This window comes from Papio anubis, chromosome 10 (assembly GCF_008728515.1).
Source record: "Papio anubis isolate 15944 chromosome 10, Panubis1.0, whole genome shotgun sequence".
Classification (NCBI taxonomy): domain Eukaryota; kingdom Metazoa; phylum Chordata; class Mammalia; order Primates; family Cercopithecidae; genus Papio; species Papio anubis.
Window position 1 is genome coordinate 49,963,989 of NC_044985.1, and position 27,865 is coordinate 49,991,853.

The 27,865-nt window shown below is 35.1% G+C and overlaps 1 protein-coding gene and 1 long non-coding RNA gene across 7 annotated transcripts in view; one reads left to right on the forward strand and one right to left on the reverse strand.

Moving 5' to 3' along the window:
- Positions 1-27,865, reverse strand: part of SCN9A (sodium voltage-gated channel alpha subunit 9) — a 188,013-nt gene that overhangs the window by 24,784 nt on the left and 135,364 nt on the right. For 5 of the 6 annotated variants that reach the window (XM_031651326.1, XM_031651325.1, XM_031651323.1 and 2 more), the window contains 6 exons: positions 20,766-20,920; positions 16,307-16,480; positions 11,235-11,357; positions 6,630-6,911; positions 5,629-5,682; positions 4,532-4,669 (listed from right to left, as the gene is read on the reverse strand). In XM_031651326.1, coding sequence (XP_031507186.1) covers positions 4,532-4,669; positions 5,629-5,682; positions 6,630-6,911; positions 11,235-11,357; positions 16,307-16,480; positions 20,766-20,920 — 926 coding nt within the window. The remainder of the gene's footprint in view (positions 1-4,531; positions 4,670-5,628; positions 5,683-6,629; positions 6,912-11,234; positions 11,358-16,306; positions 16,481-20,765; positions 20,921-27,865) is intronic. The other variant, XM_031651324.1, reaches the window with a different exon arrangement.
- Positions 9,597-26,968, forward strand: LOC103876296. The gene is made up of 3 exons (XR_004176540.1): positions 9,597-9,629; positions 12,365-12,416; positions 26,459-26,968. It is a non-coding gene; the product is annotated as an uncharacterized LOC103876296 (long non-coding RNA).

Here is a 27,865-nt window from a genome sequence, read left to right on the forward strand (position 1 = left end):
TTCAAAATATATAACAAAACTACAACAATTAAAATAGTATGGTCCTGGCACAAAACAAATATATGGGCCAATGAAACAGGATAGAGATCTCAGAAATAAACCCATGCATAAATAGTTAACTTGTATTCAACAGGGGTGCCAAGAATACACAATAGAAAAGAGGCCACTCAACAAATGATGTTGGGAAAACTGGATATTCACATATAAAAAATAAAATTGAATTCTTTTCTTATACCATACACAAAAATCAACTGAAAATAGATTAAACATTTAAACCTAAGACCTGAAAACTGTAAAACTCATAGAAGAAAACAGAGCAGGAAAGCTTCATGATACTGATCTTGACAATGATTTCTTGGAAATGACTCAAAAATTCAACCAACAAAAGCAAAAATAGACAAGGGAGACCATATCAAACTAAAAAGCTTTGGTAAAAAAAAAAAAAAAAAAAAAAAAAAAAAAAAAAAAAAAAAAAAAAAAGGAAGCAATCAAGAGGGTGAAAAAGCAACCTACAGAATGGGAGAAAAATATTTCCAAACTATATATCTAATAAATGGTTAATATCCAAAATATATAAGGAACTCCTACAACTTAAGAAGGCATACAAATGGCCAACAGGTATATGAAAAGATGCTCAATATCACTAATCATCAGAAAATTCAAATAACAACTGTAATGAGGACTGGGTGCAGTGGCTCATGCCTGTTATCCCAGCACTTTGGGAGGCCCAGGCGGGTGGATCATGAGGTCAGGAGATCAAGACCATCCTGGCCAACATGGTAAAACTCCATCTCTACTAAAAATACAAAAATTAGCTGGGCATGGTGGCACGTGCCTGTAGTCCCAGCTACTTGGGAGGCTGAGGCAGGAATCGGAGGTTGCAGTGAGCCAAGATCACATCACTCCACTCCAGCCTCGTGAGAGGCTTCAAAAACAAACAAACAGAAATTGTAATGGGATATCATCTCACACCTGCTAGGATGGCTATTACCAAAAACAAAACCAAAAACCACCCAAATCAAAAGATAATAGGTGTTGGCAAGGATATGGAGAAATTAGAACCCTTGTATATTGTTGGAATGTAAAATGATGTAGCTGCCATAGAAAACAGTATGAAACTTCCTGAAAAAATTAAAAATATATCTACCATATGATCTAGCAATGCCACATCTGAGCATATTTCAAAAATTTGAACTCAGGATCTCAGAGCCCACACTTCCGTGTTCATTTCAGCACTACTTATTATATCCAAATATGAAAATGACCTAAATGTCCATTGATGAACGATGGGATAGAAAATGTGATATTTGTATACCTGCATGTGTGTGCATGTGTGTGCGCACACACACACGGTATTCAGCCTTATAAAGAAGGAAATCCTGCCATATGCAACAACTTGAAGGAACGTGGAGAAATTTATGCTAAATGAAGTCACAGAAAAAATATTTCATAATTCCACTTCTATGAAGTAACTAAAATAGTCAAACTCATGGAAACAGAGAGAAGAATGGTGATTGCCAGGGCATGAAAGGATGGTGAAATGGAGAATTGCTATTCAACAGGAATAAAGTTTCAATTATGCAAAATGAATAAGTTCTATGGACTTGCTGTGGTACTTCATGCCTATAGTTAACAATATATATAGTATACTTAAAAATTGTGTTAAGCAGGTAGATCTCATATTAAGTGTCCTTACCACAATAATTAAAAATAGGAAAGGCAAAGAAAAGGATACCACTTTCATTTTTTTTCTTCTATGGAATAAATGAGTTCATCACAAAGCATCTACTACCTACTTCTAATAGCATGTGTTAACTAATTGAAGTGTTGGTCATGTTTTTTCAGGGAAGAGTGGAAAGAAATTCTAAATCATTCAGAAAAGGTCAGAAAATAAAAGCTATACTTAGATTTCAAGATGAAATACTGGAAGAATGACAGGGGATATGAGTTTTCGATGCTTCTAAATCAGTAACTCTTTCCTGACTTTAGTGGTGATAGTATCAACCCATTCTATTTTACTTCCTGCAGTAGAAATGTTGTAAGAATAACATTAACAAGCAGGAAGATTAAAGTCAATTGGACTTTGGCTGTTTTATTCATACTCATACTGCTCTTTCTAGATTCATTTAATTTATCCTATGCAGGGAAGACTGAGGAATTACTTGTGTGTGCTTATATACATGTATGTATATATAATGCTTAAGTTGAGAAAAATCAATTGAAAATCAGGGTATACTTTATAAAATGTAAAATGGAACATGAGATTTAAAACTCTTTAAAAATAAACATCTGGATTTGGAAATGTCAGGGTAAATAATGCAATATTTACTAAATTTTTGTCTACATGTGAATAGTCAATCACACACACTAATGACATTTCGATACATGTACATCTGTCTTCTTAGATGCTAAGCCAGTACCCGAAATGATTATTCTCTTGTAATTCTACCATTGAGTCTCCAAAGGTCTCTTTTTGTATAGGTGGTACTATAACCAGAGTATCTCAGTTAGTTGACAAGAAACTCCACAGTTAGACTCCTTTATCTCTTGCAAATCACAAGCAATACTGTAGATTCTACCCTCTAAAATGTTTTAATGGAACATATTTCCTATTCTCCATTGCCACACAGGACTAATTTGGAGAGTAAGTATGGGCCAGGTGGCAGGTCAAGCAGGGTCTGAAATAGTCTTTGGTTTTTCCCTAGTCATTTTGGGCATCGCTGCTAGATTAATTTTTTTTAAAGCTCTGTCTCAGACTCTAGAAAAAGCAGTTCTGGAGCTAGATCCATAATGAAACTACGTTTTAGCTGTCAGGCCATGTGCAAATAAGAAAATTTTTCTGAGAGGTTAAATGAGGATACTATGTCCTTTGGATTTGTTGTAAAATTTGACTATGATTACATTAGAAGTATTTTACACAGGATCTGACATATCATTGAGTCTTAATAAACATCAATCTCCTGCTTCCATGCTCTTCCCTACTCAACATATATGAATGAAACACCAGCTGCTACTAAAAAAGGTCTAATATGGCTTTTTATATCTACTCTCAAGCAGGTCAAAACCTCATCTTTTACTATTTCTCCAAATCTTAAATTTCTTCAAAACTGAAGGCATTGCTATCCCCCCTGAATTGCTGCCTCTTTTAACAACACAATTCATTTGCTCACTCATTTCTGTTTCCATCCATGTGGGTTAGCCATTCTTTTGCTTCTCAGTTGCTGCATATCTTCTTACCCATCTTCCAAAGCCTTCTCAATTGTCACATATTTCATAAACCATTCTATAGCAGCATCTATTTTTACTCCGACTGTCATGTACATTTTTTGTTCTTGCTAACTTTTCTTATTGTATTTATCATTATTATAGTATTTGGGGATAGAGCATAGTAGAAAGTGTAAAGTAATAGAGTACAAGATACATCGAATTTACTACTGACTCTATCTAACCTTCATCACATACTCGATATATGACCTTGGGTAAGTCACTTAATCTCTCTGTGCCTTTCCTCATTTATGAAAGAGACTCTGTAATAATACTTTTTATGATTGATGTTATGGGTTGAATTGTGTGCCCCAAGAAGGTACATATAAGTCCTAAGCCTTAGCACTTCAGAATGTGACCTTATTTGAAAGTAATGTCATTGAAGATGTAATTAAGATGAAGTCATACTGGAGTGGAGTTGACTCTTAATCCAGTGTGACTGACATCCTTACTAGTAGAGGAGAAAGACACGCAGAGGGAAAATGGCATGTCACTATAAAGGGAGAGATTGGAGTTCTGTTGCCATAAACCAAGAAACACCTGGGCTACCAGAAGTTGGAAGATGCAATAAAATGTACTTCCTTAGAGGCTTTAAAGAGAACATGGACCTGCTGACACTTTGAATTTGGACTTCTAACCTCCAAAAGTGTGAGAGGATACATTTCTCTTGTTTTAAGTCATCAGGTTTGTATTATCCTGTTCTCACAGGTCAAAGAAACTAATACAGTTGATGTGAAGATTGATTAATTAAAAATTTCAGAAGATTGCCCAAATTACAGTATTCATCAAATCTTGATTTTCAATACTTGTGTTAGTTATTCTGCTACGATATAAACTCCTTGAGCTCAGGAACCATGTCTTATGTTCGTCTCCCCCAAGCTCCAACCCAATATGTATCACACAGAATAAAATAAATAGCTACTTATAAAATGTATTTTGAATAAATAGTGTTTTGATTTTTTAAAATTATTCAATCCTCTATAGGAAACATTGGAAAAAACAGAATAGTTGATATATTGCTCAAAACCTATGGGTTTAACCTAAATCATAGGTTAGCCAGAACCTATTATTTAGAAAATTGTTTTCTGTGCAAAAATGAATGAGATTAAGTATATTTGTAATTGTATACTAATCAATTATTTGAAAAATAAATGAAGTTCTAATAAAACTAATCATGAATTGATATCAAATTAAACTTTACATTATCTTTTTTGGAAAATAATTGTTCATCCCTTTCATTGCAATGAAAAATATTTGAAATACTTATCTTCTTTTTCTGTTGGTTGAAATTATCTATGATGACACCAATGAACAAGTTCAAAGTGAAGAATGACCCAAAGATGATAAAGATGACAAAATAAATATACATGTAGAGGCTATATTCATATCTGGGCTGCTTGTCTACCTATAAGATTTACAAAAGTTAGCATTATATGGACAATAACCTTCCTCATTTTCTTTTTCACATGGTTTGACAAGGTAATTCAAACAGTGCTATCCTAGGTAAACAGGATTTAAGGAGCTATAGCATTGTTGAGGTTTAACATAATCACTCTTAACAATTTATTCAACGTGTATTCATTACATACTTCTTTAACTTATTACATACTTATGTAATAAATAATATAATCTTCAAATAACTACAAAGGGCTTAATCATATGCATACTTGTGCTCATATTGGTAGGACAATTCAATAACTAGGTGACATACTGTGTATATGTTATTTCCAAAAGTACTGTAAATGAGACATTATCATATTTATATAAATTTTGCCATGTATTTTCATTTGATTCCAAATATGTCTTTATTAGATTTTGTAAAAATATTACCTAGGGAGTGATCATTAAAGTTTCTTAGCATGGAACTTATTTCACATAAACTCATCCAAGGTGTTTTAAAATGTAAAAAGAGTAAAAGATATACATTATAATTATTTTATTTTTATCTGATAAGCGAATATTTACTGAGCATTTAGTAATGCCAGCCTGCACTAAGTGCTCTGCTTCTATTTTCTTGCTGGGTCCTCACAACACTATGGAGTAGGCATTGGATGATTATAGACATTTATTAGACAAAGGATAGATTCATTAAATTATAGATTAGACAAATAAACTAAGTCTCAAGAAGGCACGGTAATTTGCCCAAAGTCAGCTGTAGAGCTTGGATGATGTGGTACAGCTAAAATTTGAATCGGGCTCTATCTTCAACTGCTGTACTCACAACCACTAGGCTACTATCAGGTGGATGTTCTTCATTGTCTGTGTGAGTCCCAAGGGCTTCATGAAGTTATAGTTTGGAAATCACTGAAATAAACTCAGAAGCTTGCAAAAATAAAGTTTAGTGCTAAGATAATCAATACTTACATTAACGGAATCCACTGCTGCATACATAATAATCGTCCATCCCTTAAATGTTGCCTTTAAGAATAATATTAATAGAATCTGAATGTTAAACTCATATTCTAAAATAGCCATAAACAGTTTTGTCTGTTTAATGTTACCACAATTACTAAGCAATACTAGTAAGTTTTGCTGTATTCAACATGTCCATTTAATATAAAGATTTTTTTTAAAAGGACATATTCCCAAGTAACATGCTAAATCTTAGTTCTAGTTAATTATTTCCAAATTGTTACATTTGCCTGTGAATTTTGCACATAACCTTTTATTTTTTAAAGGTGAAGGGAACTTTTATGAATAAGACAGGAAACATCTTTTCTTCATTTTTTTAAGGGTTCTCCATGCCTGTGGGAAGTTCCTCTCATCCCTTCATAGTGTGAAGCAGGAAGTCCAAAAACGTTCACTTTTGAAGCAATATTTGAATGGTACAAGATGAGAGTCCACATGACACCAAAGAGTCAATTATAAATTAATAACTCAAATGCAACAGAACCTATGCTTCTTATTCATGTAGGAACATGTTCTAGGAAAGACCAGCACTTTTTTTTTTGAGACGGAGTCTCGCTCTGTAGCCCAGGCTGGAGTGCAGTGGCGCGATCTTGGCCCACTGCAACCTCCACCTTCCGGGTTCACGCGATTCTCCTGCCTCAGCTTCCCAAGTAGCTAGGATTACAGGAGCCTACCACCACACCCGGCTAATTTTTTGTATTTTTAGTAGAGATGGGGTTTCACTATGTTGGCCAGACTAGTCTCGAACTCCTGACCTCGTGATCTGCCCACCTTGGCCTCCCAAAGTGAAGAGATTACAGGCATGAGCCACCAAGGCTGGCCAAGACTGGCACTGTTTTAAAAACCATACAGTATTTTATCTTCAATTTATAATTAACAGACTATTTAAAGAATAACTTATATCCTTTGTCCAATATCTATTAAAATACCAAGCATTCATGAAAGGGGACACTTACAACTTGAAGTAGAGATAGGTAACCAAGTCCGACATTATCAAAGTTCACTTTCAGGTTTTTCCATCGCACATTTTGACTAACATTCATAAGGGCAAAACATTCAGAACGATTTGGAACTTGACTTGCAGGAAACCGTGACCCATCTGTAGTGTTAATACACTCATAGAACTTGCCAGCAAACAAATTTACTCCCATGATGCTGAATATCAGCCAGAATATAAGACACACAAGTAGCACATTCATGATGGAAGGAATTGCTCCTATGAGTGCATTCACAACCACCTTGTATTCAAAAGAAAGAAAAGAATGATTAGGATTAGTAAGATGTTAAATAGGCAACATGAAAGAAATGCCATGCAGACATAAACAAATTAGAAAAGCCACCCTTAAATATCTAAGACACCAAACCAACCAACTGACACGTTTATTAAATGCCTACTCTACACTCAGCAGTGTACCAAGCAAGACAAAATGAGACATGAATTCTGTGATCACCAGGCTTACAAATTACATGACTATCACATAATAAAATTATTAGCAAACTATAAGACAAAATAACTAAGATAATGTAATAGCTTAAATAAATGTAAAATAAATAAAAATAATAAACCAAAACCTGTTATTGATAAGGTAAACTTGTAAAATCTGTACCCTCTGGAAAAAAAAGAAATTTATAAACATAAATGAAAAATATATATTTATATACATTTAAATGTTCATGATCCTATTATTACCAGCATTAAAGATTCCCCCATAGAGAAACTATTAGTGTTTATCAGGTGGAATTATGACTGGACATCATTTTAATTTAATTTTGTTATTTTATTTTCTTATTCTCTTTTTTTGAGACATTCTTCTCTACAAAAGGATTGAGAGTCTTTAAATGGTTGGAATCCTTTAGATTTGGCTGGTTCTACAAAATAAGAGCAATCTTTTTAAATTTATTATTATTATTCTAAATACTTTATATGTAAGCCTTTGACTAAATATAGATAGTGCTGACCTCAGTTAAGGCAAAAATTAGGAACAGTTTTTCTTTAATCCTTTCTTTATTTCTGCTTTTCAGCATTTGCACTGCTATTGATCACCAGTGTGTCTTGCCACTCCAGTTTTCCTCCAGGGCAATTACTGTAGCATTTAACACTCTCCAGATTTTCTCATTTACTTAATCCTTTAAAATCTACCTGTCTTCTTACACTTCAGCTCCCATTTACTTCAGAGTTCCCATTCAAGTACAAATGTGTTAAAGATTAACCTGTTAGGGAAGTAGCACTGGGATCCTTCTTTTCTGCAATGTATTAAGCAGGTTCTCAGGATGCTTTAAAATAGAGAAATACTAAGGATCTCTGACTACTAATCAGATCATCTAGGGAGAACATTTGCAAACATTTTTATAAATATTTTTAGGCTTTGTGGGTTATATCTCCATTGCAACTATTCAACTCTGCGATGGTAGTCATAGGTCACATATAAACAAACTGGTAAGGATGTGTTCCAAGAAAAAAACAGGCTGGGGTTTGTTGACCTTTGGTCCAGAGCAATGATTATTTGGAGTTCATGGACCTGTAGAGGTTCCCTGGGGGCATGAAATTACATAACAAACATTATGGTTGTGCTCTCTTTCTGGAAAGAAAATTCTTACTTTCATGAGATTCTCATAGTCTATGTGACCTCAAAAAAGACTAGGAGGAACAGGAATAGAGAATGAAGTTCAAAGTGGCCACCTCCTAGTAGAGTCTAGTTTTTCATGCTCATTTCCTGCTGCCCTCGCTGCTACGTTTATCACCTAGGCACACTGATCTGTCTAGTCACTGACCACGTACACCTTGCACACTCTGTTCTGTGCTGCCCTACCATGTGGTATCTCTGCCTTGAATGCCTATCTGCCTATGATTTGGGGCTTACTCTTCAGTCATGAAATGTCTGAAATGTCACCTCCTTGTGATGTCTTCCCAGACTTCCCCAGATAGCCACTCCCTCCTGTATATTCCTGTATCATTATGTGCCCTTGTCTGTCTCTCTTGTAACCATTGACCCTACTCACTCTTTGGGGACCGGGGTCTATGTACCACTGTACTCTGTGTTTTTTATACCACAACACCTGACACATAGTTGGTGTTTAAAATGTTTTTCTAAAAAACGTGAGTAATGATGGAATCATGGGTCTCTGAGAAAGACAGGCACATATTGATCTGATGAGAAGCCAGTTGGGAAAGCTAAAGAGCCTAAGGACTCAAACAAGCTAACTACAATATGCCTCAAATGAATTATTTCATTATTTCATTTATCCTTCAAAATAGCCCTGCAGCATGAAGAAATGTCTCTTTTTGCATGGTTAACAAATGTAACTAAATAGACATTTGTCCCTCAAAATATACTAAACTATTCTCCTGCATCCAAATCACCTGTAATACAGATAAAGAACAAAGTGCAAACAGAGTAAAATAATAGGCTGACTTACTCACTGAAGGAAGTGATTTTGTAGGGGAAAGTTCTGGATAGATTGTAGCATTCTATTAATGCTCAAAAAATTAAGTTAATGTCAATGAATTCTAATACCACCTTTCTGCACAAAATGAAACTTGTAATTTTCAACTTGTAGATAGAATATTTTTGAATTGTGCTTATGAACTTTTTTTTTATATAATCATGTTCTTTCTTACATACTTGGAAGCCATTATACACTGGATACTTAAAATAGCAGACATCGCAATCATAATTAGGGTTGTAGAGGTAACAGTGAAGATTTGGTAGGCTGAAAGATCTCTAATGTTCACTTGAGGCTGGTTAAAACCCAAATTTCTTCCCCATCCCGGAGTTTCTGACTCAGTAGGTCTGAGGTGAGATCCAAGAATTTTCTTTTTTTTTTTTTTTTGATACAGAGTCTCGCTCTGTTGTCCAGGCTGGACAGCGGTTGCATGATCTCGGTTCACTGCATCCTCCGCCTCCCAGGTTCAAGTAATTCTTCTGCCTCAGCCTCCGGAGTAGCTGGGACTACAGGTGAGCACCACCACGCCCGGGCAATTTTTTGTATCTTTAGTAGAGATGGGGTTTCATCATATTGGCCAGGCTGGTCTCGAACTCCTGACCTCACGATCCGCACATCTTTTTAATAAGTTTGTAGATAATGCTAATAGCTGGTTAGTAAACCACACTTAAAATATCAGTAAGCTAGACTAATCTCCATGTTAAATTGCTCAGAGATGGTAAGGTAGGGAGGTAGTTAAGTAAACAAATAAGTAAAATACAATATAATGAGGATTTTAGGTGTCTGAACAGAGAGAGAATATGCAGTTTAGTCTGCTGGTGGACAGACAAGGCAACTTTAAATTGAGCCTTAAAGGACAGATAGCTGTTTGCTGTACAGACGGGTTAGGGTCGGGGCAGGGCAGGGGAAGCATTTCAGAACAGAGGCATAAAAAAGCAGGTATAAATCTGGGGAAGAAATTTTAGAAGAGTACCAACACATGAGGATATGGACTAATTACAGAAAATAAAGTTGTCCTTCATGTGTGTTACAAAGTTGCTAGTTTAATACAATCCCTAAAGCTAGGTTATGGTAGTTGTTATTCATTATAACTTGTTTGTCTCTGCTAATTGAGTATCTTTTCAGGCACTCTGCAGCCTAAGTGCAAATCAAGTAAACTCTGTGACCTTTAGTTTTCTCAAATATAATTTAGTTATAATTCCACTTACTTTGTAATGTTATTTTAAAGGTGAAATTAAATGTGATGGCTGATGCGGTCTCACTTCCCTATCTTTTCTAATGCTCCTTACCCAGGTAGTTCCTTAAACAAATATTATTTGAACACCTGATATAAATAGGTCCTTGATTACTTATGTATGAGAGATGATGTTAGGACTAATAGTTTCCCCTTTCACTGGGACTTCCTAGCACAGGGAAGATTTCCATTTAACATGGAAAAAGTCACTCATTTGGATCATTCTATTGCTTGACAATATTAGATAAAGGCAGGATTACTGTGATTAACTTATTCCCTTGTTAAACAATATGTGCTGAAATACTGTGTGTGTGTATATATATATGTAGTATGCATATATATACACTAATATGTACAGTAACTATGATATATACATATACTATATATGCATATTTTATATATAGTATTTCATATTTGGTATATATTAATATATACTAGTATATACTAATTAGTATTATACTATTTTTAGTAATATACTGTTTAATTAATGCTATAATTAGCATTTATATATTAGTATGCATATATATGCCATTAGCATATATAATATGCATATATACTATTAGTATATGTAACATGCATATATGTACTATTAGTATATATAATATGCATATATATACCATATATGCATAGTATATATAGTATATATGCATACTGTATATAGTATGTAAATGCATACTATATATAGTATACATATGCATACTATTATATACATAATGTATACATATATGCATACATATATGTATATGTATGTACACTCACATACATAAACAGCTCACATATTTATGTAAATAGAAACCACTCATAATTTCTACACACCAATTGTTTTTATATTTTAAACCCCATTAAAAAAATAAGAATATTATAAAGTTTAGTATTTTCTTACCCTCATTCCTTCAAATCTAGATAAGGCTCTTAGAGGTCTTAAAGCTCTCAGTGTCCGAAGAGATTTAATGGGGCCAAGATCTGAGTAGCCAAGAGTGTTTGCCACTAAAGTAACCAAAGAAACCTATAAAAATAGCATTTTCATTAATTGTGTCAATAAAATGATGAAGCATAAAAGGAAAAAGTCAATTTTGAAACTCACTAAAAGCAACTCAACAGGAACAATAAGATTTTATATATGGAGTTGTACAGTTAATGCCTAAAAACAGGGTAAGGTGGATGTTTCTATAAGGAAATAGATTTAAAAGAAGGTTAACCAAAATAAGAAGAAATAATGTAAGCAAAGTAAGTTGTTTATTCTATCTGAGTAGAAATCATGCATACGCTTTTCACACTTTTGTAATCAATTGTTTTGTAATTGCTTATTAAATCTGAAGATTTCATTAGAACAATGGTCAACATTTTAATTTTAAAACTCAGGTCAAAATGAAGTGTGTGATTCTGAAGCTAAGCCCTAAAAGTGTGGTATTCACTCAACTAAATCGATGCCTTGGTATACATCTTATTAAAAAACATTTTGTAGACTCATGATTTTGAGTTGGGGCAAATTCTCAACAAGATTGCTTCTGCCCTACAATTTCTCAGGATTGGCACCAAAGATCTACCAAATAATTTTTCATGGGAGAAAAATCACAATTGTACTGAAGAGAGAATGAAAGTAGCTGATCTCCTTGGCTTCACAATCAATATAGATATAATAAGAACTTCATCATGTTAGATAGATCAGCCGCAATTACCATAACCAGTATCCAAAAGAAATTTGAGTTCTTACCGTAAATTATCTTAAGAAAGAACATGAACAGCAATACAATCAATACACATTTTAGTTACAAAGCAATGAGCTCCTCAATGATCTTAGATCTGGATCTATAAATGCATTTACTCTCTGAATTAGTTCCATGGAAAATATTCATTTGCCTCACATCCTGTGTAGCAGGAGACAATGTCTAAGAAAAATGTTTGAAATGCAGTTCTTCATTACGAATTAAGTTAGTGACTGAGAGATTCAAGTTTTCAAGGGAAGAATAGGAACACATGAGAGCCAACTTTTTATATATTTATCTATTTCAGGAGTAGAAAAAGTCATTGTTCACAAGCTCATTGCTGTTACCATCAGAGACAGGTAAGCTGATTTATGAAGTGGGAGGTGTTTTAAAGTACTCGTCCTCATGTAGTATTTCCAAATGTCTCACTAAATATAATACTGCTTTAATTCCTTAAGCTATATATTTAGCAGAATAAATTGCTCCTCATGCCACTCTTAAATTTGCCCAGTCATTCACATCCATTATTTTCCACTTAAGAACACTTGAAAATATGTATGCTCCCTCTTTAATCAGAAAAAAACCAAGATTTTAAAATGTTTTGCTGTGGTTTGAATGTTTGTCCCTTCTGAAACTCTTGTTGAAACTTAATTCCCAACGTAAGAGTATTAAGAGGCAGAGCCTTTAAAAGGTGATGAGATCATAAAGGCTCTGCCTTCATGAATGGAATATGTAGTAAGGGCTTAATGGATTATCATGGTAGTGAGTTAGATATCACAAAAGTGGGTTTATTATAAAACCCAGTTTGGCTGTCAGTGAACATCCCTCACCATGTGATGCCCTGCACTGCCTTAGGACTCTCCAGTGTCCCCACCAGCAAGAAAGTTCTCATTAGATGTGGACCCTCCACCTTAGACTTCTCAGCTTCCAGAGCTTTAAGAAATAAATTTCTTTAGTGAATACTTTACCCAGTCTCAGGTATTCAGTTACAGCAATAAAAGGTAGACTAAGACATGTCTGCTATAATTGATACAGCCCCTAAAATACGGATAGGTCTGTTCTCCAAGCCACTGTTAAGTGAGTTTTATGACATGGAATATATGTATATTATTAAGAAGACCACGGTATAGTTTGTAACTGAGAATATATATGCATATATATTCATATCTTTCTATAAACACATGTGTATATATACAAATATGTGCCTGCACTGCTGAACACTGTTTAATCAAGTAAGTTTCTTTTTTTTTTTTTTTTTTTTTTTTTTTGGGGGCGAGGTCACAAGCTCTGTCGCCAGGCACCACGGAGTGCAGTGGCCGGATCTCAGCTCACTGCAAGCTCCGCCTCGAGTTCCGCGCCATTCTCCGGCCTCAGCCTCCCGAGTAGCTTCTGGGACTACAGAAGCGCCACCTGTGACTAGTTTTTTGTATTTCTTAATAGAGAGCGAGGGTTTCACCGTGTTAGCCAGGATAGTCTGCGATCTCCTGACCTCGTGTGATCCGCCCGTCTCGGCCTCCCAAAGTGCTGGGATTACAGGCTTGAGCCACCGCGCCCGGCCAATCAAGTAAGTTTCAAATAACCCAGAAGCCTGCAGAAATCAGACAAGTCCATTCTCTGAGTAGCAAATAATATAAGTAGTTCTGTAACCTGAATATACAACAGAATCATCTGTAGGACTTGTTACAACGATTTGCTGCATCCAACCCCAGAGTTTCTGATTCAGTAGGTCTTGGAGGAACTCACCCCTTATGAGTTCTCACCTACATGTGCCAACGTTTTCAGTTTTGAGACCATGCTTCGAGAACAACTGCTGTAGATAAGTTACTATACTTTTCAGGAAAAAAAAAGTCAGCCACTCCCCCAAATCTGCGTCCCGAAATTTGCATCTATATCAGCAAGAATATTGTGTGGAGCTTTACTCTCTGTACTTTGCATTATATTTGTTTGTTTCCAAAATATTAAATAATATTTCAAATTGGAGTTGTTTATCTCCCTGATTTCTGCACACATATCCCTGAACAGGATGTTATACTCATTGAGAATTATCACTTTAAATTTTCAAATATAAAACAATTTCCATTATTAAACAGCCATATCTCTTAATTTAAAATAAGTTCAATTTTACTTGTAAACCTTTATTTCTTACACTGAATGATGAAAGTGAGTATATTTGTGATAATATTTTAAAGATTTTAAAATATCTAAAATATTGTATAATTTTTTAAGAGAAGGACCCCATCATATTTACAGTTTAAGAGAAAAGGAAAACCTACATTCCTTCTATAATTTCTTCTTATTTGGGGCAGCCTTTCTTTAAAACTACTATATTACAAAAATATCCATTTTATCATTTTTCATTTTCTAGGCAATAACTAGATAACTTGAGACATGAATGGTTAATTGAAAAAAAAAACAAGAAATCGTTACTATATCAAAAGTTAGAGTTCTCACAGAGGAAAACCAAGATAACACATATGAGGTGTAATATATAACTATGTTAAAAAAAATTTTCACATAACTTACATATTATAGAAAACAAGTTATTAAGAAAACGAAAGTTATTATTATTTTGAGATGGAGTCTCACCCTGTTGCCCAAGCTGGAGTGCAGTGGTGCGATCTTGGCTCACTGTAACCTCTGCCTAGTGGGTTCAAGCGATTCTCCTGCCTTATCCTCCTCAGTAGCTGGGATTACAGGCACCTGCCACCATGTCCGGCTACTTTTTTGTATTTTTTAGTAGTGACAGGGTTTCACCATTTTGGCCAGGCTGATCTCAAACTCCTGACCTCAGGTGATCCACCCGCCTCGGCCTCCCAAAGTGCTGGGATTACAGGCGTGAGCCACCGCGCCTGGCCAGAAGCCAAAAGTTTATGAAGCTTTAAATAACAGTTGAGAAACTGAACTTTTGAGTAAATATGACTAATTTGGGTAACATTCTGCAGTCAGATTTTACTATTTATGATCATGCTTACTTGTGATTTTCTAATCCACGTATTATGCTCTATGAATTCAACTTTTCTTAAAAGCTCAATAATGCAAACCCTTGGTTAAATTTTAAAGCACTTATTGGCATATAAAAACTTGCGTGTTGATGCCTAATTATGTCAGGCATTATATGGAAACAAATCTTTAAAAAGTGTGACTGATTATAGGATGTTTCTTCCCTAAACACAAAGGTTAGGTTTCTGAATATCTAGAAGAATTAATAAAAGATAAAGAACATATCCTTCTGAGAAAAATAAGACTGGGAGATTGAGGTTATAAAATAATGTAAGAAAGCCATTTTAAATAATACAAAATATGTCATATATATTATTAAATTATATTATTAAAATATAAAATAGAGTACATTCAATGAAATGATAACAATGGGTGTTGTACCATCAGTTTCTATTTGAGATTCCTTGATCTCACCGACTGTTTTAAGATTTATTCCCTATCTCAGTCAGAAGCCTGTAAAAATATTTGTGCTTTTTTTACAGGCTTATATGTAAACTAAAGAATTATTATGTATTTTCCATCATGCAAGTATTCATCAGTTCTTTTAATTTATTATGTAAAATTATTACATTAATAATAATGCTTACTCCACTGCCCCACTGCCATTCTGGAGATGAAGGGCAAGTTGCATATTTGAGATAGAGACAATTGTGTCTCGTTTTGGTTTTTCCTATAATTGGGTCTGAGATAGATATTTTAAAATTTCATGCCTTCGCCCTCCCCAAATACAAAGTTAACTTTAAAAAATACAAAGTTTAACTTTACTTAAATTAGAAAAATTTTAGCTCACATATCAGCCAACTCGATATACCCCTCATCCTCTCTTATATTCCAATTTTATATTGTGAATAGTCATCATTTCCTCTCTTTAATCTGTGTCTCTGCCCTTTTCTCTTATCACCTCCTACTTCTAAATTTTGTTTTATTCTTAACAGGAATGACATTCAAATCATATATATATATATATTTTTAAATCACATCTCCTTTGCAGAAAACATGAAAAACTCAGTTATAAATGTTAGCATGTCACAGAAATAATTTATATTTGTTGAATGATTTCTGTTCTAATATTCCTCACAGATATATTTCCACTGGCTGTGCTAATATTTCTAAAAGAATAAACCTATAGCCTGAAAGTATATGAAGCTTAACAAAATTAAAATATAATAATATACAACACTGGTGAAGGTTTTTTCACAACACTCAGTAAGAATAAATCTTCTTTTAAAATGTACTCAAAAGTACCTACGTCAACAATTAGGAAATCCAGCCAACACCAGGCATTGGTGAAGTATGTTTTATAACCATATGCTATCCACTTTAGAAGCATTTCCAGAATGAAGATGTAAGTGAAGATCTTGTCTGCATACTCCAGGATAATCTTAATGGTCTTTTTCCTTTCAATATATATATCTTCAAAAGCCTGTGGAAATAATATTCAAGTTTCAGTCATGCACAACTTAAGCTTTATGATTCATACAAAACCAGGAAAAATACAATTCTAATGCTAAGAACACTGAAACATAATATTGACATGCGCCAGCTGACATTTTTTCGGGTTTACAGTTACCACATAACACTTAGTTCTAGCCTTCTCACCAGTGCTGCTGCTGGTCATCAGAGGTCAAGAGAAAGTGCAAAAGAATGAAATTACTTGTAATCCACAAAAAGACTCATGATCTCTGACACCTGATCATTTCCACCTCCATCTGATTCCTCCTCTTTCTCCATTAAAATTGGATAAGTCCTAACAATTTAAGACATGATCCCATAGTCAGCCCCTGTTATAAACTTTTCACAACCTACACTGCCCTTTTTCCCCACCAGTAGGATGTGGAGCCTCTCTTAGTTCTCAAATGCTTGTGCATCCCAGTGCCTAGCACCATGTTAATAACAGCAGCACGAAAGGAAAGGTTTGCTAAACGAATGACTGCAGTAGCTTAATAGGCCTATAGAACACAGAGCGTGCTTTTTCCTTTGACAGTCTATCCATGTATTATCCTTCAAAGCTTCAGCTCTGAAAATTACTGTTCGATTCTCTCCATGAATGCGGTACTTCCTATGCTTTCCAAGAAATTTTAGTAAGTGACACACAACAATATTATGTGACATTAGGTGAGCTCTATCTGATTTAGGGCTTACGCTTTACTGTTACTAATTTTGGTTATCACTCATTTACTTCTACTTTGTGTATGCTCTTCTTTCTGAGGAGCCACAACACAATGAAAAGATAGGGTGACTGACTTTGGACTTCAGCCACATGTCCCTTGACAAAGAATTTGAATGGACTTAAAAATTGGGCTCATTGTTGCAGTGAGTCAGGATCATGCCACGGTACTCCAGCCTAGGGGACAGAGTGAGACTCCGCCTCAAAAAAAAAAAAAAAAAAGAAAAAAGAAAAAAAAAAAGGCTCATTGAGACACTGAAAATGATTGCTGATCTCAACAGGTCTAAAGTGTTAGAATTTTTTCTTTCTGATTGAAACACCATTAACCCTGTTGGATAAAATGAAAGTCAAAGACCTGTATCCTTCATGGATAATATTATATTTATTAACTGTCTATATATTTATTAACTGTCTATACTAACGAACTTGTGCCATTCAGATTCTTCTTATTCTAAGTTCCGCTATCAATACTCTAAAATTATCCTTAGCAGTTTTGGGAAACTGTTGGTATCGATATTGAAGAAAAGAGACAAGTTGGGGCAGAAAGACTGAACAGACCTACTAAGATGCAAAAAGAAGGTCCCAGCAGTTGGCAGAGGTTCTGAAATTCAATGGAATTGAAGTGCGGAGGGAGGCTTCTATCCCTCAGGATTTTCCTCCCTGCCACTCCACCCCCAAGTTCTGGAGGAATCAGGCAAGCCGTCTAAACAGAAACTATGGCAATGACTCAGTCCTTTAAATACAAAGACAAGGAAGGGGCTTAGTCACAAGGAAAAAGAAGCCTGTTTCTAGAACTGGTGTACAGGGTCAGAGCAGAGCCACAGGAAGTCTTGATAATGAGAACCTCTGTCTGACTGGTCCCAGAGCAGGAATTAGAATTCAGCCCACAGGGGTTCTAGCTTCCAGAATGAATTTTGTGGATGTAGGAGCGAGGAGGCAAAAATGACCTTATGTGAGCGCTATCTGATTTAGGACTTAGACTTTACTGTTACTAAATTCAGTTACCACTCATTTATTTCTATTTTGTGTATACTCTTCTTTCTGAGGAGCCACGACACAGTGAAAAGATATGGTGACTTTGACTTTAGACATCAATTCAGTGATAGCTCTGTCATTTGCTGGCTTTGGGGCATTAAGCAACTTTTAAAACTGTACCCAGCTTTATCATTGGTAAAATAAGCAAAATACCATAATCTTGCAGGGTTTTTTGAAAATTAAATGAGAACATTTAAAAGAAGGTTCTGAAACACAATAAATACAAACGAAATGAGAGTTATTACTTCTTTTTAACTTTTATTTTAGGTTTGAGGGTACATGAGAAGGTTTGTTACATAGGTAAACACGTGTCATGGGGGTTTGCTATACTTTTAAAAAATCTAGTTTAATTGGCAACCTCTCTAAGTACAAATACCAGCTTCTTAAAATATCTTTCCCTTTTCTTCCTCATACAATTTACTTAAAATAAAGTTTTGAGAATGCACTCCCCAAATGTTGTCCTCTGTTTTAGATATTTTGAACAAGGAATTACTCCAAACTGTTCTTTATTTTTTTTTTTTTGTAATCTCCTCTCTGAAATTCTCAGTCACATATGTGAGTCAGCATGGGATAAACTTCCTTAGTTATTAGGAATACATTGTATGGTAGACACTATCAAGATTTCTACTTGGACAACTCCAGATAAGGACAATAGAGCTTTTCTGATCACATTTTCTGTTTCTGAGAGTTGAGACTTGTTAGGAGAGGAAAGCCACAGTGGGTCCCTGCAGGTTGTTGGGGAGTGTGCCAAGAATGCCAGGCTCTGCCTGCTCCTTACCTGGGACATTCCTCAGGGTTGTGCTTGCAGTGAGCAACCTTGAGACATGAGGTAGGGTCTCCGGGACAAAGAGCAGGGTTACTTATGTTGCTTGGTATAAAAAGATGTGTTCCCTAAGCTCAGTGTTCCTCAGCTGTAACATCAATCCACTCTATGTGTACACATTCATTCAGGCTCATATAACGCCTTCATGAGACTTGGGTAAAGGGGGAACCAACAGAAATATGTTGAAACTCATGCTACTTTCCATGCATAAGTAATAAAGTCCTTTATCTCTGACCCAAGCACCTCATATCTTCTGCCAGCATCCATGAAACAGTAACAGGTCAACCTATTAGCCTATAAGTACAGTAAAATCAAATTCCGAATTCATGAAGACTGTCTTTTTGGCAAGTTACAAAGTTCTTGAGTATTCTATTTTTAGTATAATGAAACTTCCAGTGGTATATCTAGCTGGGTCTGGGCTCCTAATGGCTTCTAATGGCTCATCTCTGTCCGCGCGAGCAGGAAAAATGACAATTAAGATAAAGGTTCAGGAAGCTTGTAATTCTACCAGATCTCTTTCAACTCCCATGGAAGCTGCTTGTATGTGTACAAGAATGAGAAACTTGTCCTACTTTTTATCCTAAAACTACCATCTGTTTTCCCTTTTTATAACTCACAAGATGCTTCACAAGCTGACCCTGCTTATCTTTCTCATAGTATCTCTGGCCACCTGTACTTATTCTTCTTCCCACCACACTTGCTACAGTTCAGCAACTTTTAATTTCCTGAATGTCTGATGCTGTTTTGTGCCTCCTTACCATTGTATACTTGTTCCCCTCAGCCTGCCTTGCCTAACTAGAAAATTCCTATTCGTCTCTCTCGACCCTGAAAAGCACCATTTACGTTTCTGAAATTGCAAGCAGACGATTGTTCTCCTTGCTACAGAACTTTATCACATATACACTTTGCTTACAAACACATGCAAGTTCTACAGTTACTCATTTGTATTCTTCTCTTCTCCATTGCTCTTAGATCCTTAAGAATAAATACTACCTGGATCTCATTTATCTTTGCATTGTGAAAGTTGATCATACAAATTGGGTCATTCTTGACATACTCAACTAACAGTCAACTAAGAGTCAAGAAGGCAGGGGGAAAAGCTCTCAGGGTACAAAACATTACTCCAAGAATTGTAATTCTCGGCAACACTGACTGTTGAAACTGCTTGTTGTAACTTGAAATTAGTTTTATCTATAGCTTCTGAGGAAACCTGCTACATTCTAGGACTAATTTTGCCCACCACTGTTGCTTGCCAATTGGAGCTTACCAGCTCCCCAAATCCTTACTAGGGCCAATGAAGTTTCTCAAAGAGCAATACATAACATTTTCCCTTTTCAATAAAACCTCTAACCTTCTCTGTTTGTTCTACAGATAAAGTGCTTTCAGTTTATGCCAGAGACTCTCTCCTTGTTTTGCAAACTGATATTGCCAGTAAAACTCTCTTTTCTATTATAGCCATCTGGGTGGTCCTTTGGACAACAGCATTCTGGGCAGCAAGGATAATGCCTGGCATGTAGGAGTGTTCAGTAACTATTTACTGAGCCCAAGTAAAATTTTTTCATTGGCACTAATCATAGGGATTAATTCTAGGTAAAACAACTTGCCATGATATTTTTATCTTTTAGTTCATTTTAAAGAATATCAACTTAATCAATATGTTGACTTAGGTGTCAGATCATTTACCAGGGCACCACTGCTGAGCAGGATCATGAGGACAATGAAGCTTTCAAACCAACTGTGTTCAACAATCTTGTAGCAGGTTTTCCTGATGTTCCACCAGATTTTTCCTTTCCCTGACTCTATGTTAACTTGGCAGCATGAGAACCTCCGTACACAACCTGACAAGAAAGATATGCATGTTAAATCTTGATATTTAGAATAAATAAAATTTTTAATACACGATTTAATGCAAAGTATTCTCTGTGATACTCCCTCAACCAAATAATTTCAACACCTATACTTCCAGTTTCAGATATATTTAATTTGAATGCTGCCTTCCTTCATCTTCTAACTTTCCATGATGTTTTCTTAATACTTGTTAGTTAGTTTTAGCTTACTATGTATTCGTGTCTTCTGTAATCCCCAATTTCTCTTCAGTCTCCTCCACAGTCTTTAAACCACTTTCATTTGATGTGTGAATGAATGAATGAACTAAAATCCAAAGATAAAATGAATTTTATGGTCTTCTTTTCTGACAGATAAATTTTTGTAGTCTATGATACTTCCATTCCTCTATGATAAAAACCCTCTGAAATACACCTTTCTAAACAATATTGAGAAAATTAGTGGAAAGTCCTGAAATTAGGTTCAAAAGAAAGTCATCTTGATTAGAAGATCCAGATGAAACGGTTTCAAGTATTCTAAGTTAAAAACAAATCTGGCTTTAAAATTTCATGTATAAAATATACTGCTACAAAAATTTGCAAATTGTACTTAAAAATGGTTAGGTTTATTCATTCATTAACTCATTCATTTGTCCATCAAACCCTTGTTACATATCTTCTATGTATTCACCTCTGTACATGATTTTCTTTCCTCAGGGAATTTACGTTAGGTTTTGGCTAGGTAGACAAACAGAAATAAATGAATATAACTAGATACGGCAACTAAAGTGACAGGGTTCATTTTGATAGCATGGAAGAAGTCAATCTAACCTGGCTTATTTCTTGAGAAAGAGAGATCAGTAGAGGCTTCCTAGAAGAGATGGAGCCTGGGTTGAATCAAAATATCAGTAAAAAAGAGTTTGGGTGGAATGCCAGGCCAAGAGGGCAGCAGAAATTGTTATGCATAGAAATTTAAACCAGTTTAGAATGGTGATGCAAGCAGAACGTACACAAGAGGCAAGGGTGAGAGATGAGTTTAGAGAAATTGGTCAGACTATGGAAAGCATTGGCCTTTACCTTAAGGAGTTTGGTTTATATCCTATACACGTTGAGGAGTAAGTAAAGGGTTATAAGCAGGGAACAAGATATACAGATTGCAATGTAAATTGATGTCTCCATGGTACATGGAGGATAAGTTGGATGAGGTGAATAGAGAGTAGTAGGGGTGAAGAAAGTTCCATACCCAGAAAAACATTCAGATTCTGGTCCGATATCTCTGTCAGGAGGGGACGATCAGGGCAATGCTAGTTAGGAACTAGAGCTGTAACAGATTTGGGACATATTTGGCATATAAAACCAGCAGGATTTGGTGATTGATTGGATATTGGGTGTAAGAGAAAGGAAGGAGCCCAGGACTACCACGTGGATATCAGCAGTGAATTGAAAACCACAGGAGCAGGAGCTGACTTGGCAGGTAATGATTTTGAGAGGCCTGTGAAATGTTTAAATACAGATATCCTATAGATTTTTAAAATGGGGGTGGGAACCTGAAACAGGGGAAAAGCCTGTCTAGAAAGGAATGCTTAGTAATAATTAGCATACATGTATCTGTTCAAGTCAGAACAGTTTTTGAGGTCATACAAAAAGTATTTAGGGTGAGGAGGAAAAGGGGCCAACTCCAAAACATTCCGAAACAACAAAATTAAGGGAGAGAATTCAGAATTCAGTGGTGTGCTGAAAGCAGCCCATACCAATTCTCAATGTTAAACTGTCAGAAATTCCTGTTAGTCTGTTATTAAAAGCAGCCATTATTAAATATTTGACTATATAAACTTAGAATTCTATAACTTACTTTAAAGAAAGGTAATAAATACTAAAACATATCACTTCCTAGTTATTTTACTGTATTTTACTATTATTTATGCTCTTTGGGCAATATTTGTCTATTCTGAACGGTAGAAGTATGGCATACCGTGGGGCTATCATGCATCTCTTCTTTCTGGACGGTGGTCTATTCTCTCTGGATTATTCTCTCTTGACAGTAGTAATATGCTTTACTATTGGACTACTGTGCAGCTTTTCTTTCTGGATGCTGGTCTATTCTATCTGGCCTATTGTATCCGGATGGTGGGAGTATGTCACATTGTTTAACTACTGTGAATCTCTTCTTAACTCTGCATTTAGCATATTCGCATCAGTAGTTTGAAATCAGTGATGGTGGGAATCTTTACACTATAAAAATCTCCAAGCACTACAAATGAGAACTTCTTGATTTTCTAGAGTAGAATTAAGAAGATGATGGAGGAAATGCTAATAAACCAGATAAACAGTCAAGGTGTATTGTGTTTGTAGCCATTACACTGAATAGCACAAAAATTTTAAAAAATCCTTTCATTATTGAAATTCTGTTTTCTGATTTGCAAATAATTGCTTACATCACTGATAAATGAGTATCTGACATATAGCTTCTTCATTTCATTTTTACTTCACTAACTAACAACAATACCAAGCAATCTTCATATTAAAACTATACTTGTTTATTAGCTGCAAAAACAGGTTGCCTATACATGCAAAAGTTTGGCAAAATTCAAAAAAAGCATTTTTTCATAAACAATTTGATATACAGAATATTCAATAAAAAGTTGTAATATTTTATTATTTGTAAATTGTGTGTCATATATCCTTAATATCAGTAAAATTTATAACAAATGATGTAAGTATGCATGTTTTATTTTCCTTGGAGAACCAGTTTATAAAAAGATTTACCTATACATCACTAGGACAGGTAGAGGAGAAAACTTTGAAGTAGATGAAATGAGAGATGAACAAGAAGAACCAAGAGGATGCAGTAAAAGAGAAACCAAAGAGTAAAAAGTTTTACAAGCAGTGATAAACAGAGCTATGAACGTAAGAGGCCCAGAAAGAGAATGATTGAAAAATTGAAAAATTAAATTTAAATCAATTTAAAGTTTATTAAAGCAACTAGAATTACTCTGAAGAAAAGAGAGACTCTTTAAAAACTAACTACAATGAATTCCTCCTCATAAAATTTTAGATGAAAAACCTCATTTTAGATGAAGGCAGGAGGTGGGAAAGTAATAATGGGCAGCACTTTTTCGATACCTGTTTCAGAAGTTTGAAATGTAGGCATTTCTAAAAAATTCATTTCCTTTTCTGCAAAACAATATAGCTCATTAACAAGTATTGAGCCTTTCAAGGAAAACTTCAGATAATCGTAAGATGTATGTTCTAAAACAACAAAACTAGAATCCTTTTGACAAGATGCACCTGGTAGACAATGTTTTGTAATGGATCTTTTTATGTCTCTGAAGTCTAATTAGTGCATTGATCCAGTTGATATGAGGTTATTTTCTAGCACTTTAATTTCCAGCTCTATAGAAATACAGCAAACAAGGTGTTTCCCTCTCCCCCTACAATGTCTCTGGTGTTTTTGTTATCATGCATATTTTATGTGTTCCTGTTCTTTCTCTCTGGAAGTTTCTAAGTTCCCAGAAGGCTCAAACTGAGTCTCTAATGCTTGCTGTCTGTGCTTACGGTACTCATCGTTGTCCTCTACTTGGCTTAATATGTCATTTATAGTCGATTTTTAAAAGACTTGATTCCCCAAAGAGAGTTATATAATCTTCTAAGCAGTTAGCCATAATTTGAAAGGTCTCATCTCTGTGAATTCTATACTTTACATAAAGATTGGATGAAAAAGAAAAAAAAAAGGTGATGGAAAATCTACACATAGCTTCATTTATACAATGTTAATTACAGTGAACATGATCTCAGATCTGAAATTATTTATCATCCTGTACTTAAATAATTGTTATCTAAATACATTTAGTTAAGAGAGAACATTCAATTAAATGATATAAAAACAGAGTAAAAGGGTAGGGTCAAAAATTAACTCTAAGTTAATCTTTTTCCGGGCAAATAAAAATACCAGAGAGAGTGAAAAAATGAGATGAATTTTTTAATATTAACTTAGTGCTCTAGAGTTTGTCTTAAACTTAAAAACAATGATCACATACAAGAAAGAATCTATCTTTCTCAGGTACAACTTATTGGATAAGAAAGTCATCCCTTTGGTTAAGAAGATTTTACTCTCTGGGATTTACTTTTGTCAATCTTAAAGTTGAAGGGAAACATTGTTCTTATGATTGAGGAAATAAAACACTAAAAATCCTAATTAGAAAAGTTAGTAAACTTTCAATCTGAAATGAAGTTTCATAAATATTGCCCTCAGGGTTTATCACACCTCAGAGAGTTTCTTTCTGTTATTTTGAGACAAGAGTGATGGAGCGTCTGTCTGGTTTTCGTGCAAAGGTATATCCCAAGAGATTTCCAACCAAGCTGGTTAGCAATGCTATCACACCTTCTCTTTAAAAGGACTATTAATTAAATGTAAACATAACAGGGAATCTCTCAAACATTTTAATGGGTCCCAGTGAGCAAATGCTATTTCTTTTGGGTGGTTTCACTAATGTGCTCTCATGGTGCATTACATAAAGTCTCTGCTGAGTTTCATCATGTTAAACCAATGCTCTCAAAAAAAAAAAAAAAAGAAAAGAAAAAAGAAACCATTGACCATTTCAAAGACAGACTATTCATTAAAAACTATAATAGCATGATCAATATAATTAATGTAAAAATTGATTATGAAAACAAGCTTCCTTCACCATTTCTTAATGTCTAAAATAACTAAAACAAATATTTGTTAACATTATCTTTCCAAAGAAAGAAAAAATAAAAGTCACAAAGGAGTTGGTTATTGTGTTACTAAAGTTAGAATTAATGATTAGTTATTTTACAGGAAGTGGGTGGATACAAAACATTTTGAAAAGAAGATGATTTGGCTCCTCCTACCAAGTTAACAGAAAAGTACATTATTATTATTATCATTATTATTTTTTGAGACGGAGTCTCACTTGTTTGCCAGGCTGGAGTGCAGTGGCACGATCTCAGCTCACTGCAACCTCCGCCTCCTGGGTTCAAGCGATTCTCCTGCCTTGGCCTCTTGAGTAGCTGGGACTACAGGTGCTCACCACTAGGCCCAGCTAATTTTTGTATTTTTAGTAGAATTGGCCAGGATGGTCTCGATCTCTTGACCTTGTGAAAAAGGTTATTTTTCTCTAATCCTGATTATGTAATTTACTAATTTGGTAATCTAAAAGCAGCACAATATAAAACCACATAGACCCAAAGAATCATGTCATGTCCATAATTATATAGGTTGTCAAGTCATGTAGAACCAAGGATAGTAAAGAACAGGGCAAGATAGAAGGAGTCTGAAGTCTTGAAATACAAAGTAAAAGACATGGAACTAAGGAACAACCTGGCCTAAGAGGGAGGAGAAAAGATGAATAAGAGGAACCAGATGCAATCAATGAAATACATTAGTAAAGTGATAGTTATGAAGCTGAAATGAATCAACAAATATGAGACAATGAACAACAAAATCATTTTAACATTTGTCTTCAGTGAAAACATGCTACTCGGATTTAATTGTTTTTCATACTTTCTTTAATTTTTTCTATTACTTTTCAGGTAACAGAGATCTCTGGAGGTGAAACATTGCTCTGAATTGGTATTGATTCTAGTTCAGCTCTTGTAGACCAATTACCAACTTGTAAGTAAACATGTTCATGATTCTTCATTCTGACAAGCCCATACTTCTCAGTCTTCATGTGGAAACTATGCATTTCCAGTTTTTGAGCACTCCATGTTCAATCCATCAACAAATTGCTTCAGCTCTAACTTCAAAATATACTCAGAATGTCCCACCCTCACTATACAAAACTCTACCATACTAGTCTAAGCTCCCATCACCTCTCACCTGGATTTATGCAGAAACTCCAAGAAATCTCCCAGCTTCTGCCATTGCTATTCGCCCTTCCACTCTTAAGATTGCACATTGTGAGATTTTAAAATCATATCCTTATAATGTTCTTGAAATGTCTTATATTCTGGCCTCTACTACATCTTTGATCTACACTTTTTAAAAATAATATCATTTGTTTTGTTTGTTTGTTTGTTGGAGACAGAGTCTTCCTCTGTCATTCAGGCTGGAGTGCAGCAGCACAATCTTGGCTCACTGCAACCTCTGCCTCCTGGATTTAAGTGATTCTCATGCCTCAGCCTTCCAAGTAGCAGGGATTATAGGCATGTACCACCATGATCAACTAATTTTTTTTTCATTTTCAGTAAAAATGCTGTTTCGCTATGTTGGCCAGGCTGGTCTTGAACTCCTGGCCTCAAGTGATCACCCACCTCGGCCTCCCAAAGTACTGGAATTATAGGTGTGAGCCACTTCACCTAGCCTCTGACCTTAACTTTTAATACTCTTCTCATTTCTCATTATTCTCCATCTATATTGGCCCCTTGGTTTTTCCCAAATGTTTTGCATATCCTCACCTTGGGGCATGTGACTTCATTACTCTACCTAAAATACTTTTTCTCCATATATTTGCATGCCCCCCTTCAATTTTCTTTATGTCACAGAAGAAACATCACCTTTATAGGTAGGCTTTCTCTGATCAATCATTCATTCATAGCATATTTATGTGCTAGTAAGTTTTTCCCCCTCACTCTTGGTATTCCTCTTTTCCATATACCTTCTCCATAAGCACTTTTCACTTATCTGACCTGCTACATCTTGATATGTTTGTTCAGCGAGGGGCATTGTTTTGTTCACAGCTCTGTCTCCCTCCAGTGCCTGGAACTGGACCTGGCACACAGGTATTTAATAATTATTTGTTTACTGGAATAAAGAATGATTATGTGAATACATGGTTGAAAGGCTAAACAAATTGGCTGCTTCGTTGAATTTATTAGGCTACAGATCCAGAGACTGTATGAAGTCTCTACTGGAGCACATAAAAGGGATGTGACTCAGAGACCAGTACTCCCTCAGTAAATTTCAGTGGTCCAAGCCCAGGTTCATCGGAAAATGTG